This window comes from Uloborus diversus, chromosome 8 (genome assembly GCF_026930045.1).
Source record: "Uloborus diversus isolate 005 chromosome 8, Udiv.v.3.1, whole genome shotgun sequence".
NCBI classification, from domain to species: Eukaryota; Metazoa; Arthropoda; class Arachnida; order Araneae; family Uloboridae; genus Uloborus; species Uloborus diversus.
The window spans coordinates 31,473,252-31,493,272 of record NC_072738.1 but is presented as its reverse complement, the minus strand read 5'-3'; the positions used below and the strand labels follow the sequence as shown (position 1 = coordinate 31,493,272).

General features: G+C 36.7%; 1 protein-coding gene across 1 annotated transcript in view; it reads right to left on the bottom strand.

The window, feature by feature from the left end:
- LOC129227786 (prostaglandin E2 receptor EP4 subtype-like) overlaps positions 1–20,021 on the bottom strand; it is a 217,127-nt gene that overhangs the window by 7,132 nt on the left and 189,974 nt on the right. Inside the window, exons 3-4 of the mRNA XM_054862395.1 lie at positions 6,791–6,980; positions 3,888–4,108 (exon numbers count right to left, since the gene is read on the bottom strand). Coding sequence (XP_054718370.1) covers positions 3,888–4,108; positions 6,791–6,980 — 411 coding nt within the window. The remainder of the gene's footprint in view (positions 1–3,887; positions 4,109–6,790; positions 6,981–20,021) is intronic.

Below are 20,021 nucleotides of genomic sequence, written 5' to 3'. Positions count from 1 at the left end.
ATAACATAGGCGCACCCCTTCCCCAATATAATTAAGACCCCCCAACAAATAGAGTCTTTCCAAAAAAAGAATAAAAAATCCCTTAAGACATCCCCATAAAAAACTATTGGCGCATTCTGCGCCATGATATTCTTAGTTCGGCACCTGTGACAACAATACATGGCATCAAATCAACACCGGATAAACGTTGCACCATTTTAGTCATCGTTTGGAGTAAAACCAGTGTTTGTGGTGAGGAGTGGTTCAACCACTCCTCACCAAAGGTCCGTGTCTCTAAGATTCATTTGTTTTAGGGAAAAATGCGAGAGAAAAGTTCGACTTTACATCTGGTGTAAGAAAATGAGTGCAAGCAGCCAATCTATTGGTATGCATCCTTGTCTCTATGCCGCATTCACATGACTGCTCTCTGACATAAAAGTATACTCTGAACTGGCCTAGCAGGGGATGTTTAAAACATTTTTGTATCTTAACTTATGCAAGTACTAGTGGTAAAGGTTACCGGATATGACACCTGACTTTTCTTCCGTATTTTTTTCGAGAACAGTGGGTCGCAGATATGTTTAATACTAGCTGAGTAGTGTAACTCATCACGCATGAGTACAATTTTTGACAACACATTGCGTCAGTCGTTTAATTCAAAATTTGGGAGAGCTTTTTTCCCTAACCCCTCTTCTATCCGAGGATGGTAGTAGAGTTTTTACTTAGGTAATTGCTCTGGCTTCCCTTCAAATATAGTGCTAATCTGTCGCCTTTTGCTCAAGTACTTCTGCTATGAAACTTCTGCATGGAACGGCTATCTTCGGTCGTTTTATATACACTGCTCGGCATTGAAAATGCAACACCAAGAAGGAGTGTTCAGAAACTTATGCAAATTTTAGAATAGACGTACATCACTGAGTAATGTAAACGACGTTAAATACGCAGCTCTCCGACGCACGTGAAGTAAAATATAAGGGAAGGAACTTGCCAAATGGGCAGTATTTGTGTCACTATTTCTGACTGGAAAATCATCGAAGAAATTTTGTTTTTGTCTTGGAGGATACGTGTAACACGAGAGAATGCCAGGCAGCCGTCAACGAAGGCACTTCCAGCAGATAGACGATTTTACGAGGGGTATGGTGATCGGACTGAGAAGGGGAGGTTGGTCCGTACGTCAAATTGCAGCTGATACCCACATGGATGCGAGCACGGTGCATCGACTGTGCCGGAGATGGTTGGAACATCGAAATGTGGCAAGATTGAGGGGTGCAGGGGCAGCCAGAGTGACGTCAGAACGCGTGGATCGACGCATCCACCGACAAGCTGTAGCAGACCACAAATCACTTGTTCCTCGATTCTGCAGCAGGTGCAAGATATCCTGAATTTTCTCGCGTCAACCAGAACCATTTCCCGTCTTTTGGTCGCACGTAGTCTGCAATCACGGCGTCCGCTAAGAAGACTGCCATTGACCCCACAACATAGACAGCAACGTTTAGTATGGTGCCGGACTAGAGCGACGTGGATGACAGAATGGCGAAATGCCGTGTTCTCTGATTAATCCCGCTTCTGTTTCTCTTGTGATAGTCGCCGCATACGCGTGTGGCGTCGACGTGGAGACAGATCTAATCCGGCAGTAACTGTGGAACGTCCCACCGCACGACAACGTGGCACAATGGTTTGGGGCGCAATTGCGTACAAGTCCATATCACCTCTAGTTCGTATTCAGGGCACTATGACGGCCCAACGATGCTTGGATAGTATGCTGCGGCCGGTGGCAACCCTTTACCTTCAAGGGCTATCTAATGAAATTTTTCAGCAGGATAACGCCCGACAACACAGTGCTCGCATCTGCTAACATGCTCTCCAAGGCACACAGATGCTTCTTTGACCACCATACTCTCCTGACCTGTCACCAATCGAACATGTGTGGGATGTGATTGGACGCCGTTTGCAGACTCTGACCCCGCCTCGTTCAGAAGACGAACTGTGTCAAATGGTTGAAAGGGAATGGGAAGCCATCCCTCTGAACACCATCCGCACCATTATTGACTCTATGCCTAGACGTGTTTCTTCGTGTATCGCTGTCCGCGGTGGTCCTATATCCTACTGAGCCGACGCCGTTCTCGCTCTGTGTTCTGCCTATCATTTTGAAATTAAGATCATTTATTATTCCTTGCTGTCTTTATATTTTTTCCAAATTTAATCAATTTCTGTCCACTCCTTCTTGGTGTTGCGTTTTCAATGTCGAACAGTGTATGCGGATAAAAATTCTGAGAACAAATTTCTCACACACCAGTACAGCCAGAAATATCATCTGAAGAGCGGAGGGGAGGGGGGACAGAGGGGTAATACAAGTCAGAATCTGTTTCAGATGGGTTTTGGCATAGCAGACTTTACAAGCATGCAGACTTACGTCCTCATATTAGGGTTTAAAATATGGCAATCAGGGGTTCTGGAGGGGAGGACGGCGAATTTTAAACCATCTTTTGTTGCATCCCTGACCCGTATGATAGGGGAAGGCGGAAGGGGTGCGTATAATTTAAAACGAGTTCCAAATCGCTAGGACATGTTCTAAAGGAATGTTAACTGTTCGAGAACAACTATGTCTTTCTCGGGACTAAAACTTGGGTTCTCTGCTTTACCGGCTAAACCATTAAGATGCACTCGACGTTGTTACCTAATTGCCCTGATCTATAATCGTTGTAATCTATCTCTAAATGATCGTTTAAAGAAATCTGTACACTGTAAAAGTAATTCAAAGGCGTCCCTGGAAAATAACGTGCCAAATTTCTGTCAGTAACTTATTTTGCAAAACACAGAAATTTTTTCCGCTAAAAGTCAGTAACCTTCCTGAATGTATCTTGGAATCTCCCCTATAAGGCCATTCATGTCTCTAGAACCCCTAGAGTTAGAGAATACTTAACGTCGGTGTAAAATAGTAGCTTAGCACCTTCCTTACTTAGCAAGACATCTCCAAAAGCATTGACTGCAAGCATGGTAGCATCTACCATTCCTGCAAAGCTACGGAATCTAGAGGCTTATTTGCTTTTATTGGGAGCTTAGTCAATCGATACAAGGGCCGATACAAATTATAAATACGCTGAAATAATCTTTAACCTGGTAGTTAAAATATTTTTCACATCAGAAAGAAGTCTGCATTCGTGCAAAATGTAGCAATTCAGCAAACGTTTTGTCGACAAATTTTTGATTTTTACAACCTGTGAAATCCTGAAACGTTTGACGTAAGACCACTATAAAAGGAGAGCTGAATCATCCGACATTTTAGCTCCGAAATTGTTGGGGGGCAAAATTAGTATTTCTTCAAAAGCCTCGTTGCAGAAAACTAGTGCACAAGCTTTAGATGTGTTGCTTGATTGATGTTTGATTAAATCCCTTTGAAGAGTAATGAAAGGGTTATAATATGGCACACAAATTTCGGTATTAGTGAAACAAGCGATATACCTTTCAAGTTGTTATATTTTGTTCAGTTAATGAAGAAGATTTAATTAATACAAGTTAAAAACAATTAAAGTGTGAAAATGAGATTCAATACAGTAAACATTCTCCGATACATTTTTGTCGAATTTGTGAATTAAGTTATGTTTCTAGATTTACCTTAAGTGAAATTTTACTTAACTTATCATTAATTGTTTTACGACATGCAAACAGCAAATATTTTCACCTCTTTATAACTACTAAAACAACATTGGGTCCAAAACCTTCTTGGAGCCAAAATGTCGGGTAAATCGATCTGTCCTTTTCAAGGAGTTCTAGTTTGACGCACATAATCATTTGCGTTTCGGAATTTTTTTTAGAGTAGATAGCAGTGGACAATATAAGTTAATTATTGAGAAACACGCAGTCGCCTTGCAAATTAACTGCAAGGTTGATTACAAGTGGAAGCTTACCATTTGAGGTAACCAGCAAGCAACGTAGAAAACGCAGAGGACAACCATGAGTTTGGCGAAGGATAGTTCCTCTTGTGTGGTATGGTTGAAAGCTAGCTCCCGGTGGTCTTTGGATACTGTAGTGCGGCGGACTTTGCTGCTCTCGGGGCTGAGGCGGCACAAGGCACCCACCACTGCAAGATTGCAGCTGACGATTACCAAACACATGGCTGTGCCGAAACCTAGAGTTGAAGAAATAAGAGAGGCATAGAATGACCAATCCCAAAAGAAGACACCACATATCATGAAACCTCATGTAAAGAATTCTTGAAATTTCTTTGAAGACAATAGACTAGAGGATCACATTATTTGTGACCAATAATTTGACGCTAGAATCATTTTAATGCGCAGTATAAAGAGTTCCTCCCTGAATTAAGTGTTATTTTTGAACAACACTTTTATGATATTTACTCAATCCTGGGGGGCCGTGGTGGCCTGATCAGTAACGCATCGGACTTGTGACCGGAGGGTCCTGCGTTCGATCCTCGCTGGTCAAAGATCCACCGTCGTCACTAATGGTGACTGGGCGATGTTAAATATGCTCGTGTTCACAATGTCCTCCAAGTGAAACGATACCTCTTGGAGTGCTAGACCAAAAAGTCATTCGGCTTCTGGTCTGGTTCTAAATTATTGAACTGTCCGTAGATAGCGCTGCCATCTATCGTGTTGTCTGAGCCAAATCGGACTTCCATCTAGAAATAGGCACTCGATTAAAACGGAAGCCGTAACCCCTCTGCCTTAAAATCGAGTAGCATCGCTACTTGTGCTCGGGTCCCCGAGTGGCATAAGTGGCCGAGTGGAATAACAACTCAATCCTGGTGATCATTTGGTTGAGTTTGACACATTTTTTAATGGTTGTGAAAAACAAAAAGGGACAATAATAGATGCAAGGTTGATTGTTAATAAAGTAAGTAAAACGATTGAAAGGTTAAACTAGGCAAGTATAAAATAATGGATAGTGCACTTTAGGAAGTTTTGAAGCTGGGCAAATAAATCAGAGTTAATTTAGACGTTTCCCAGATTCAAGTTACCAATTTTAACTTTTTTTTTTGTCTACATGGTTTCGACTTTGTTACTCATATCGGTTTGCATTGTTGTTAAAAAGTTAGTTCAAAAATCTGCAGCGAACTGCATACTACTTCCTCTTATGCCGGCAAAATAATCGATGTTTATTTAATAACTTGAAAAAAAGGGCACGTGTATTCATTTACGAGGGTTAAAAGTAACACTTCTTGCATGAATAACTTTTTACACTTTCCAATATCTTTAAAGTATGGTAAACATAACAAACGATACTTTGAAATGCATAGAAATGTTTTCTTTTAAAACCATTAAGATCTGATATTGCACGAAGCTAGACAGAACGACTATAAAGAACAAAAATATAATGTAATAGTGCCTTATAGTAAACGAAACAACCTTTTAACTACTTACACCCCTAGTTTGTCTTAAGAAGGTACAGAAAAGACTTTTACAGAGATTCATTTTCCAAATGTCGACAATTTTAACTTGATTCAATGAGTATCTCACCAAATATCGCCAATAGCGTCCAACTGACATCGAATTCAAAACATCATTTTCCCCACCAAATTAGTCTTCAACTTGGCTTAGTGATCTATCACCTAGTGCTCGCCACTTTATGACATTATTTTAACTCTGCATTGAAATCAACGACTATTTACACCAATATGCATAAATACCTCTTTTGCAACATCCAAATGCAACTAAGATCCTACTGAGTCTACATACAAAATTTCAACTTTCTATGGTCTATGTCCTGCCAACGTGATTTAGAGTTATGCGAGATACCCATGTGCATACGTAGCTTAGTTGCAACATCCAAATGCAACTAAGATCCTACTGAGTCTACATACAAAATTTCAACTTTCTATGGTCTATGTACTGCCAATCTGTTTTCGAGTTATGCGAGATACCCAAGTGCATACGTAGCACGCACAAACAGAAGACACGTACTATCATAAGGAGCTTGTTTCATTAGGCTCCTCTTTTTCTATTGTCATTATCACTGTTTTAGCTGTAAACACTAATAAGTTGCTTGAAAACAGTTGAAATATATTGTATCTTTTCGTCAAATTAAACTCATGTGTTCAACAAACCCCTAAAACAAGCTTTGCCCCTAAATTACACTGACAACGCCATCTATCGTCACATTATAACGAATTCGCATGTCTTCAAAACTGCACTTTAACTATAATCACCATGTACACTCATGTCTCATCCTGTCACCGTGGACACTTATGTCCCACTGGGAGTAATGGAGCTGCTGCTACTACTAACACGCATGCCGTTTCGGAGTCTTTGTACAGGTGTGGAGATTGCTGGTGGTGCCATCTGTCGAGTGTTAAGCCAGTTATAGTCGTTTTGTGTTTGTGGTAATAATGGTCCGCTACTACGTGATCCTTTAAAAATAACAAAAACTTTCGAGGTTTTGAAAAGAGCGAATGCTGAAAAGGCAAAGCGTCTCCACATTTAAAAGCAACTACAAGTATTTATTCTTGTGCTTTTTCTAACGTTTTCTTGGTAGCTCAAAATGAAGTCTGGATGAATATCTTGGTGTTAACAGTGTCATCTTTAATACTGAAAGAGTTATAGTTCTATAATGCGGCACACAAATTTCGGTATTAGTGAAACAGGCGATCTATCCTTCAAGTTGTTTCCATTACTCAGTAGGTGGCTTCCTGACTTAAGTGGCGCCATCTATTGAGCAACTAAATAGCTAGGGATGTCTAGTTTCTAATACACTACTGTTGCTGAAAGCTCTCTTTCGAATATGTTGCTTTTTTGAATTTCGTGATTGTTTTCAAGATAATGTAAAGGAATGGAAAAATAAATTCATTATTTACCAAAGACAACATATGCATAGGCAACATCGCTTGGCTTAGTTGCTTGGCGGTATCGCGCGCAGGAGTATGCACCAGTCTCAGCGTCTTCTTCGTAGTAGAGTCCAAAGCCAGCTAGCGGTAGTAGCACCACAAAAAGTACGATGAACCACAAAATAAAAATGGCTCTTTTGATGAGTTTGTGTGTGATATGCTGCAAGAAAGAACAGTCCATTAGGAAATTTTTGAAATCCAAAGACAAATATTCGATGTGCTAAGCCGTTTGAACTGCACTGAGGATTTGGCGAACGCAGAAAAGTTGATATTAAATCCTGTTCCAAGCAACAATAATGATAGAGGAATATGATTGAATGTGCAAAAGTTGCAGTTAACCCTTTTTCAGTTAATGACAATGATAATAGAATGAAACAGAAAGGTTATAAAATAAACTTCTTTTGCTAGCAATAATAAAGATGAATGAATAGTACCGCGTGTAAAAAAGGCGTGTGTGCATGAGCTTACCTCGAGCCTTTTTGCGCACGTGGGGTTTGTCTACAGCGTCAGTTGCTGGCAAGCAACGTTTGAGTGAGGTAGTGTGTAGCACTCTTTGTCACGTTTTCCAAATTCAAGGAAAATGACTGAACATCTGGAGCAGCGATAGTGCATGACATTTTCCCACTAGCTGGGAAACAGCCAAGTAGTCAATCTCTTAGGGCCTTTTCCATCCCAGTTACAGAAGTATAATAAGCTAATAAATAAAAATGACTTTTAAATTTAAGAACTTAGTTATGTTGGTAGATTTCTTCGAAGTGGCGCTTTACTCAACATCTCATCAATTAATTTTACGACGTTGCAACTAGCGACTATAACAACGTATTTTCAAATACTTGAAACGAGACTGGTCCTAAAGCTCCCTTTTAACCTCAATGTCGGATAGTTTGACCTGTCCTTCAAATTGGTTTTAACCCTACTGGTGGCAAGACCGAGTATACTCAAGATCAAAGGAGTTACTTGAAGCGGGTGTGATCCTGCCGCTACAAGAGGTTAAAATGGCTCCTGGAGAAAGAAGAATATTTTTGCTGTTAATAGGGTACAGCGGGGCTAGGTGATACGCCGGGCCGGTAAGTTAATACAGATGGCGTTGTGACCAAACGCGCATGTCCAGACAGTCTGAAGGAAGAAGAAGCTGTAGTTTACTTCAAGTCAGTTCCTGACGGCGTCTGCAAGTGAACGAGCCATTTATCAGGATGTTGTAACCAAAAGTTTATTTTAATCAGCAAAAGTATTTCTTGAGAGTTGAGTTTGAGTGGATTTCTGAAGAGGACAATAAACTCCAGAAAGCTCATTGTTACTTCTCGTAAAAGTGTACTTAAGGGTGAGTAATTTAAGATAGTTCACAATTTTACAACCTTCTTAGTTTAGTTGTTAGGTTAATTTAAATGTGAAAAGTGCAGGGGGGGGGGGCAAGTCGATATATTTGGTTGGAGGCACATTCCTACAACGTATCAACGTACCCCAACGTATTGAACTATATCAATTCATTTTTTATTACAGGAGAAAAGTGCGACACTACAAAAGGAAGACGGATCGAGGGAAAACTCCACCGCAAATATTCGATAAAGCATGTAAAGATGTAAAAGAAGAAAAAAAAAGCATGAAAATGGCGCCATTTTTTTATAAAATTGATAAAATGACCCTTTTTAGATACATTAGAAAAAAAACATGAATATGATGGACAAATTGTCACAATGGGTTATGCTAGGCCTAGAAAAATTTTTCCAGGTTACTTGGAACTTGAACTTGAGCAATGCATAATCCATTCTTCCAAAATTTATTATGTAGTAATTCCAGAAAATATAAAATCCTGGCGTATGAACTGGCTATGCCAAACAGACACCTTATTAAAGTGCCAGATTCATGGATTAACTATAAAACGGCAGCAAGGGATTGGTTCACCTTCTTAAAGAAAAGACATCCTCGACTTTCAATCAGAAAGCTCGAAGTAACTAGTTTAGGCCGAGCGACTAGCTTCAACAGATCCAATGTGAATCTTTTCTTCGATAACTTTAAAAGTGTTTTGGATAAATACAAATTTGAAAGCAAGAATACCTGGAATATTGATGAGGCCGGTGTGCAAACTGTTCAGAGACCTACTAAAATTGAAGTCGAAAGTGGAGTGCGTGCAGTAGGAAAAGTTACCTCAGCTGAAAGAGGACAAAATGTCACAATCGTCCTTGGTGTAAACCGACAGGGCAATAATTTTTCCTTTTTAAGTTACTGAGTATTTCCATGTAACGTTTCGGGATTTCTTTGGTTTTTATCCAATTCCTGGAAAAATCAAGTATGTTTGTCAAAACACTTCCTGAATTACTACAAGTCGCACGAATGCAGACTTCTCCCTGTTGTAAATAGTATGTTTAGCTCCTAGTTTAAAGATTAACTAAGCGCATTTATAAAGTGTATCCGCTTCAGTTTGATTGCGGCCCGTCCAGACTAAAAAGTCTTCCAAAGGGCGCAAATCAGGTTATTAACTACGTAGTTTAGCGAGAATTGCAGGCGGAAAAAATTCTTGATGCTTACTTGCAATTCTTTCTTAACGTTTGCAACACTGCTTTTGGAGCTCTCATCGAAACTTAGTAATGTGCCAAACTCTTATACAGTGGTGGTAAAAAAAAATTGCATCACCCGCGCCGCAAAGGAGGGGAATATCATCCCGACTGCATTTAACACACAGTCAAGTATCCCGTATCTCAGATGATTTGGGGATGTATTTCTGATAAAGGAGTTGGTGGGCTTCACTTTGTGCAAGGAGCAGTAAACGCTCAGGTGTATATTGGCATTTTGGAGAAGAAATTGCTTCCTGCTATCCGGGATCACTTTACTTCAGTTCCAAACATCATTTTCCAGGATGATTTTGCTCCGTGCCATAGGGCAAAACTGGCAAGTAACAATTTAAAAACCTTTATCCTGCCATTAGACTTAAATGGACATGGTGTTAAGTAATTTTTTTTTCTCTAAACTCACGCGCAGGTTCCGAAATGGAAAAATGAGCATGGGGTCAGCAGTTTTCCTTGGCCCAGAAACAGTCCCGATCCACGTAAACAATTATCGGATTCCTGCTGTTAAATGTTTATTTCATTAATTTTGCAGAATTTCACGTACATTCATCGTTAATCGGTAATTTGGCACATCAGCTGCCCATTATTTTCCAGGAACGTTTCTGAATCATTTTTAAAGTGCAGGGATGAGCCATTCCACACTCCCCATTGCAATATGACTAGCAAGACTATGAGACTTTATTTTATGTAACTGTTGTGTATGTAATTTTTTTTTCTGAGTTGTGGTTTTACAAAAGGAGTACACTGCAATGGCTAAACGCAGAAAATAAACAGACTTATTTTAAGTATAGCTTTTAATTTAAAATGTTCTGGAAAATACTCTTTTATTAGACAATGAAATACTGTTTTCCATGTTGACGTTTAGACGATATCCACATAAAACTGAAGATTGCAATTATATGTTGTTCTCCTACATAAACAGCGAATAAATTTATACAGTTTAACACTCATAGACGTAACCCTACTGCAGAAACACAACTTTATAATTTTTTTGATATTTTGTTAAAACAATTTTTTGTTGAAACAATTTTTTTTTTTTTTTTGCGATGAAAACCGACTTTTCTTACTTCAGTTTTAAAAAGTTATACGGTCTCCGGAACGGGGAAAAATGAATTTTTAAGCATAACTCAAAATAGTTTGAACTCAAATTTTGGATTCCCGTATAAAAGCTCATCTAGATTAGTTTTCTATTGAAATATAATATGGTTTCAGATCATATTTTTTTTTTCAAAAAATATTATCATATTTAAAAAAAAAAATCTAAATTTACATTTTGCTGTTGAAAATGATGTTTTTACTATTAGGTTGATTCCTATTTTGATATAAAAAAACCGTCTTTGCCGTACCTATTGTAGTTTATGTTTTATATGCAAAAATATCAAAATACGTTTTAACATTACGCGAGATTTTTGAAAAATTAATTCTGAAGCAACGACTGCATCAAATGAAACTAAATTATATATTTATAGTTAAAAACGGATGCTGATCACAAATATGTGATAGAAAAGGGTTGTTCTCGTTAACAATTTTAAAGTTGATGCTCGTTTTAATATGAAGGCGACCCCTTAACAAAAATTTACTAACATAAATATGTAGAACACATTATTCCTGAAAAAACAACATCTTACACTCGTCTCTAGTGTCAATCGTCTTCGAATACGAAAGAGTGTTTCGCTTTTTTTTTCTATCTCTGTACCCGCTTCGGGTGTACTTCTACTACTGTTCATTTGGTAATTTGCAAACTTTTACTAATCCAGTCTGTTGCATTATTTTTTATCACTGATTATTAAGAATGAATAATACAATAATATTAAAATCTTTTTAACTTAATATTCCCGTTATCTGAAAAGTTTTCCTGTCCTTAAAGTTTTGACTCAGACTAGACTTCTTACTTATGTTATTTTTCTCGTCACCCTAATACTTATTCTAATGACAGATTCAACTATTCACTTGATCTTTCATACTGGTCGCTCTTGATTTACATCAAGAGCGACGTTCACAATGAGTAAGTACAGCATCAACAGAGGTGTCCAGCGAGGGTTATTTTACATATTTATATGCATAGGTGCATTTATCTTACTGGTTGCTTTCTCTGATTATCTGACCAGGAAATCACTCAGTAGCATGAGAAGGAAAAAAAAAATATATAAAAATACGAGGCGTGTTTTTAAAATAAGTTCCGTTTTGATATAAAAAAAGAACGAGTACAGATAGAGCAAAGAAATTTATTGCACAAAAATCTACCATCCTTACGCTATTTTTTGACATTACTCCCGTGATTTTCCAAGCATTTGTCATAGCGAGGTACAGGTTTTTGTATACCTATTCATAGAAAATTGCCGCTTGTGTAGTCAGCCATGGGATAACATGTTCTCTGAGCTCATTATTGCTGTTGTGCCACAGACCACCTAGGGAAGACTTTAGATGCCGAAACAAATGAAAGATGCTGCGAGCGAGGTGAGGGTAGACCAGAGGATGTTCAAAAACGCCCCAGCCAAAGCCCTGTAAGAGTCCTCATGGCTGACTAAACGGGCGGTAACTTTTTACGAATAGGTAGGGTCTGGTGGGGGAAAGTGGTCAATGGGGTAAAGTGGTCATTCGTGAAATAAATGGTTATAGCTTGCAAATAAATTTTTGAATAGATGAGAAAATTTTATTATAAAGTAGGGCAGTTAGAAACTACATTTTGAACACAAAATTTTACAACTGGCAAAATTTTACTTGGTGAAAAAAAATATTTTGTGTGAATATGAAAATTTTTAAAAATCTAAACAACTCTTAACTTTCTTGGGAAATTTTGTTTGTTAGAATTATGAACAGATTGACTGCATAGGAAGCTTCCTACATGTCTCAAGAACTCTTACTCATTAGCAGTTAGCTGAATCTATTTTGGTTAATTTTTTAGAACAATTTAAGTAAGATGGGGTAAAATGGTCATAATATTAGGCTTAACAAATATTGTTCTTCTAATGCCACTTAATCGTTAAGTATGAGGAAAATATAAATTAAATTAGTAATTTCATTTAATATGTATTGTTTTTTCAGTAAACGGGGTTAAATTTACGATTATATGCATATGCATATACTCGTGTCGGGACGTATGTAGACGTATTCACATAAATGCACCAATAAATACGTATATGAGTATCTGCAAGTGTTTTTTAATCTATACAAATATACATTCGATTATACACGTACATACTCGCTTATACTCGTATATGTATAAACACATATACTCAGGTAGACACGAATATACGCATACGTACTCGAGTAGACACTTACATACAAGCATCTGATATATATAAGTAAGCAGGGTGAGTTTAAACTTTTAGGCAAATTATTAAAATGTGTTAAGAGGGGAGGATAAGAAGCAAGAATCATAAGGGACATATGGTAGGAAACACAATGCTGATGCGCTACATGCACGCAAAGCCAGAAACTGATGGATGCAAAACAGGTCACAAATTTATGTATTACCCTAAGAAAATTTAACACAACATTTTAGGTCTCAAGAAAGTTTTAAATCGATTGATGAAAATTGCGGCCTGCAGCTGTAATATAATTTAACAGGGGTGATTGTGGTCCGGTATTTTACCGAATTTCCGGTATTTTCGGACGTATTTCCGGTATTTTCATGTCTGAAAATACCGGAATTATGATCTTTTTTCGTTATGCTTTTATCTCCCTACCTCCGCAATTTATTTTAAATTATATAATACTCATCAAATATACCTGAAAGAGCCTTAAGATGGACAACTATCCCTTAAGATGGACAAATGTCAAGATAATTTGTATAACACCAGCTCAAAAGTAACTTTGTAATCCATTAAAAATTTAATTAAATGTGCACGCAATATTTTGACTCAGAACTATTTAAAACTATGGCAAAGTGCACTTAAGTAATAGGGGCCAAATATTACTCCCCCCCCCCGTTGAAACTTTCAGGTATTTTTTGATGAACTCACAATCACCCCTGAATATACATGTGCGTCGCAATCACAAAGCACTCTCTGTTGCAATAACGAGACTTTTGAAAAAGTTTCATCTGTCGCTGCACCTTTGTTGCGATGCTTGTATTAGAGCTACTACAGGCCGTAACTTTTAACAACTACTCTAAATATTTCTTAAAAAATAAAATGTTGGGTAAAATTATCTTTGTGTAACAAAATTGCGATTTGTTTGCATCCACCAGTTTCTGGCTTTTTGTGCATGTAGCGCGTCAGCGAACGTTTATAATTCTTTGCTTCTTATCCTCCCTTTTCACACTCCTTAGATTTTTGCTCAAGAGCTTTTGCTCATTCTGCGGGCACACATGTATATAAGCTTATATACTCGTGTATACATACATGTACTGGTGTATACACGTAAATTTACATATATACGACTATACAGGTATATAATCGTGTTTGCACGCACATACGTATATACTCGTGCTTCACAATTATGTGAGTAGACACGTACAAACACGCACTGGATGTATCCACGAATTAATTCGTGTATACTCGTGTATGTGTGTATGCACACTTATATATGCGTGTTATAGGTACATCTACTGTACACGTATATGCTCAGGTATGCACGTATGTACTCGAGATACAAGTGCATACACGCATATGATATTCGCTTACACGCGTATATACCCGTACGTACACGTGACACGTATGTACTCGTGTAGACACGTATACTGCCGTGTGCAGGTAAACGGCAGTATCTGCAGAAATGAGTTTTCGAGATATTTGAAGAAACGCGTTTTGAATTCAATACTAATAGGGAAACGTTGGAATTAGACATCTTTTTCGCGCCTTTTTTTCTGCGGAAATATAATAAGCGAGCTTGTACAGTAAAGATAACGTACAGTAGATAACAAAAAAGCAAAAAAATGAAAAATGAAAAATTTGCAATTACTGCTCTTTACCTGCACACGGCAGTATACACTCCTGTAGGTAATCACGTACACATGCTTATATACTTGTGTATACACGTATATACTTGAGTAGGCGCGGATATGCATGTATCTGATGCACACATGTATCTACTCATACATGAACGTGTTTACTTATGTTTACACGACACGTATATACTCGTGTATACACACATACGCTTGTGCATATACTTGTAACTATAAAAAGAATCGTAATATACAAATATTAGGGTTGTTTATAATGGTTTTGCATCTATTTTTAACTATGACCACTTTACCCCATGCTATGACCACTTTCCCCCACCCCATGGGGTAAAGTGGTCATAAATACAAAGGAAAAAGAAAGTGTTATAAAACTACTTAATTCAATATTTATTTTCCTAAAACTCAATGTACTGTGTTCTTTAATAATGCAATGTAAAATAAAAATAAAAAAAGTTTGAATGTTTAAAGAATTCATTTTATCTATTGTTCACACAAGTTGAAAACCTACGAATTTATGACCACTTTACCCCACCAGACCCTATACAAAAACCTGCACCACGCTATGACAAATGCTTGGAAAATCACGGGAGCAATGTCGAAAAATAGCGTAAGGGTGGTAGATTTTTGTGCACTAAATTACTTAGCTATATCTGTACTCGTTCTTTTTTTATATAAAAACGGAACTTACTTTAAAAACACGCCTCGTATGTAGCTATCTAATAAGCTTTATAAAACATGTTTTTGGGATTATAAATTATTTGCTTTTTTGTTCCCGTCATCGAAATATGACGTCATGAAGTCTTACGGAATTTTTAGAAAAGTCGCCAACCTTTGCGAGTTTCGGTGATCAATGGAAAACATCTTTCACACGATCTGTAGATGGATTCAGAAGGTGAAATTACATGATTAATTTCTTGCCAAATCTTTAAATTTCTATCTTTTCTAAAACTTTCTGCAGATTTTACCTTATATGCCAATGGGGTCAAGAGGCCAGATAATGTTTGCGTCAAAAATATGTATCAAAATACTTTTTCGATTGCTACCTATTTCAACTCTTTTTTTTCTTCTCATCATGACACTATTCGTGAGGTTCCCTTGTAAATGATATACTTTTTCCAAAAATTTCATGTTCTTTTTAAATCTTAAAATATTAAAGATTTATTACGTATTTGTAGTATTTTATATTTTTCTTCTTCTTTTAGCGTTACAAATGCTGGTGAAACAATTTATTTTTAATATTACACTATTCTTGCGGTTCCCTGGTAAATGATATGATTTTCCGATTTTTTTTTTAAATCTTAAAATATAAAAGACTAGAGCCCTGTCCCGACATTTTTCGGGTTAAAAAACTATCTGTCTAAATAAATATTCCACCAGCACTTTTTAAATTTAAATTTAAAAGTTAGAAATATTTTTTGGTTCGTTTTGTAAGGTTTTGAAACAAATTGATTTACCTTATCTTCTGATCAAGAGAGACCAACCTATAATTCCCACTGAACAAAACAATCTTCCCGCAAGTAACGTTGTACTATGCATCGTATATTAGCACGTTTGAACGTCAGACTTGATGACGGTGATGGCATAAGACATTTTCATTGGACATTGTAATCACTTAAATTGGAAAAGGATATATGCAGGGACCATGGAGATGCAAGGAATATGAGCCAACTGATCTGCTGCTGGTCATTCTTGTATTATTCGGTAGTGAATTTTATTGGGGTTCAATTCTATTGCATAAATTGGCTGGTTTGCACTTTCGGGCACACGTCGGCACAGGTTGCCGTTGTTTAAATCATATGAAACTTTTTTTTTACAATTATTTTGATCTTAAAGGAAAAATATTAGAAGGTGTGCGACTTGAAACATCCACTTTCGTTTTTTTTTTGGAACACCCTAATATAGATACCTATACTAATATACCTATATACACCCTATATTATTTGTAGTATTTTTTTCTTTTATTTTTTGAGGAGTTACAAAGGCAGGAGAAACAAATTCTTTTCTTTTATTTATTTATTCATTTATTTTGTATTTTGTATATGTGTCTCTCCCCCCCCCCCCCCGACTTTCTCAGCAAAATGTGTTTCTAAGTCCAAAATATGAATTTCCCTTTGAAAAACAACATTATTGAACCGAAAGAAATATTTTTTTTACATAGATTATGCTGAGAATATGCTTGAAAACGCTTAAGATTTTAATTCCGCTATGTCATTTACTTTTTTAATTTGAAAAAACAAATTTTTGATGGCAAAGTAGCATACCTAAATATCTGTTTTTGTTAATGCTTATCGATTGTTTTTGAAACTTAATAGGAATTGAACCACTATTTATTTAAACGAGATATTTTAATGCGACACAAGTTTTAATTCGATGCATTTAAAGCTATCTCCCCAACCTCTTATGTAAAATCCATTTGCGGTTTTGAAGGCCCATTTGTTTTAAGAATGTTTTCTGGTTAAATTTTTAATATCCTTCATCAATAGATTAAAACATTTCGTTTGATTTGAATGTTGGTTCATTGGCGTCTTTATCAATCAATTTTGAGCTTTTAAAGAGCACTTCGAAAGGTCAAGAAATGTTCTTAACGGAATCAATAATTCTACATATTTAAGAAAGGGCATTTTTGGCAGATCAAATTTAATAATTTAGTCAGAATATACTCAGTGATAGTTCCTTGAATGTACGATTGTGATATTGGCGGAAAAACACAATTAGGTGATTATTTCTGAATTGCATAAAATAATGTTTTCTTTAATTAAACTGTAAAAAAATTCCGAAACGTTACTGAGTATTCCTGTGTAACGTTTCGTGATTTCAATGGTTTTTATCCACTTCTTAGAAAACTCAAGTATCATTGTTTAAAAGTTTCCTGAACTGCTACAAATTGTACGAATGCAGACTTCTCACTGTTGTGAGAAATATTTTTAGCTCACAATTTAAACATTAACTGAGCGTGTTTATAAAGTGGCTTCAAATCAATTGCGTTCTGTCCATGCAGATTAAGCTGCCAAAGGGAGTGAATAAGTATGGACTACGTTGCTTGGCAAGGACTGCAGGCGAGTAAATTCTCGTTACTACGGAACTTTCTTAATAAATTAGGAAGATGCCAAGCTATTATATTAAAACCTACCTATGTTTACTCTAAAGTTCAAGAGACACGACTGGCTTCAAATCGGAAGATTTCTGAATGTTTCAGGAGGCATCCGGGATATTTTCATTAAGGTTACTAAATATTAAAGGAAACTGTTTCTGGTTGTTGACGGCAGAAATTGGGCACATCAGCAGCCCATTCCAGACATTTCTGAATCGTTTTTACAGTGTAATTCAAAGATTTATTGAACGTCAAATTAAGGTATTGTTTCGATTCACACTTATCATCACATTTTATCAGTATTTGAGAAAAATGTGCACTGAATTTCGAAATCATTACAGATTTTTTAAAAAAATTTCCATCTATCTTGTATTTGTATTGCTTCCATTTCCTTACACTGAAAACAAAAAACAATTCAGCAACGTCCCTGGAAAATAATGAACAGCTAATATGACTAATTTCTATCAGAAGCATATCTTGCAAAAAACAGGAACTTTTTCCGCAAAAAGTCAGTAAGTGTCCTGACACTTACTTGGAATATTAAAGAAAAAATCAGAAAACTCACCGGTTAAAACCAGTCATGTTTCTGTAACCATTAAAGAAAACTTAAATATGTTTTGAGTAATTACTTGTGCATACAGAAGTTTTACGCGTACAACTAGTCATTTTCATTGAACGTTTAGGGGTAATTACAGAGTTATAGCAAAGTGAAAGATACCAGGGACCCTTTTTAACGCTTGATCTGCGTTAGTACTTTTAAGAACTTTTGGTAAAGTAACTAGCGTTCCAATATTCTGTTACATTGTCTGTTTATATAGTATGAGAACATCGTAAAGAAGGCTCTTAGCGTTGATTGCAGCAAAATTGGCTTGCTGTTTGAACAAGATGTGGTGGGGAGATTAACCTTGACAAAAAGGTTATGTGTCCCACCTGATTTCAGATTACTTGCCCCACACTCTAAAAACAACAATTTCAAAAATGACGAAAAAGTACTCAAATTTGAACATGTCGCAGAGTCAAAATGGCTCCGACTATGTGGTACTCAAATTTGAAACATTCAAATACTTACTAAATACTCAAATCAACATATGCTCATTTTTGAGTGATTTGCGCTCGTTTTTAAATATGTAATAATTTTAAAATTGAGTATTAACCGAGTTATGTACTCCTTTTTGAGTATGAAATAATTCAACACACTATTTGGGAACATGGGTACTCATATTTGAAACAAAAGTTTTCAAGAAAATTCGAAAGCATGAATGAAATCATTTTTGAAAACTTCACTTTTCTCAATGCACTGATGCTCAACAGGGTAACCCACGTTTAATATTATTTAATTATGTAGAAATAAATACGAGAATTATTTTTATTTACTTTCTTTTGCCAGAAAACTATAAGATCGCATTCGTGTCTGCATTAGGAGGCTTTTATTTTTCACCGCAAAAAAATATTGGAAAATGTTTTGTCACAGAATTAACAAAAAAAAAAAAAGTTTACAAAATGTTTGAAAAACTAAAAACTACGACGAAAATTTTACGAGACTTAAGAATGCTTTTCTGAGGTTTACGTTTTTTTTTTGTGTGTTCTATAAAGCACATCATTCGGCTTATTTAAATGCCAAAAACCTTGCTTCAAATTATCGTTGTTCCCCAACCTGTGGGTCGCAGCCTCAGTCAGGGGTGGATACAAGGGGAGGGTCATGGAACCATGATCCCCCTTCCCCCTGATCCCCGTCGACAATATTATCCGTCCAAAATCTCTTCAAGCACTTTTTGAATAAAATGTAAACGTTGTTTATTATTCTTTTAACTAGAAAATCGCCCGTCAAGGTACGACGGGTGAAAATTGCTTACATTTGAACGAAGCCATTGCCTGTTGGGCGATACTTTGATACTTGAAATTGTAACCCTTACTCCAATGGATTAAGCCTAAACTCCAGCAGGTAGCGTTCATTGTGTTGACTATTCTTTCGTTTCTTCATTTCCCTGAAATGAAACAGCCTTACCAGTAAAACAGTTAAGTTGCCGGATCGAGTTCAGCCTTGTCACACCTGCATGTTAAACATTTCCAAAAGATATTATCAAACTATCGTGCCGTGGCGCGAGTTTCATTGTTGAAACTCGATCATTGGCTATTATGTATATATGAAGATTAGTAAGTTGGTTGAAAAGCTGTGTTGCCGTCTGTAGCTTGCTTCAAGAAAGCCTATTTGCTAGATTTCAACTATAACCGGAGCAAACTGTTTACAAAATATCGGAAAAAATAATTTAACGGTCCCGAAGCGGCTGTATTAGTTTTCCTTATAATTAAACCAGTTTCATCATGCATTTTGAGTGTCAAGGCACACCCCATCAAAATCAACCCCATTAAGATTTTTATTGCTAGATATTATAGATTCTCAGAAAGCTACCAGATCTTTCATCTTGCATTTTTCTCGAGAAAAGAGCACAATGCTCTTGAACACGAAGTAGTAATCGCGTTGTAAGCTGAGAAGGGTTCTCTTGCGTTGATTGCGTGAAATGTAGTCAGTCGAATTCCGCGAGTTAGAATTCCTTGAAAATAAGAAGTCGACCGATAAGACGTTTTGGTTACAAGACCGCGTTGATTCCAACCCTGTTTCTAGTATTTATAAATGCGTTA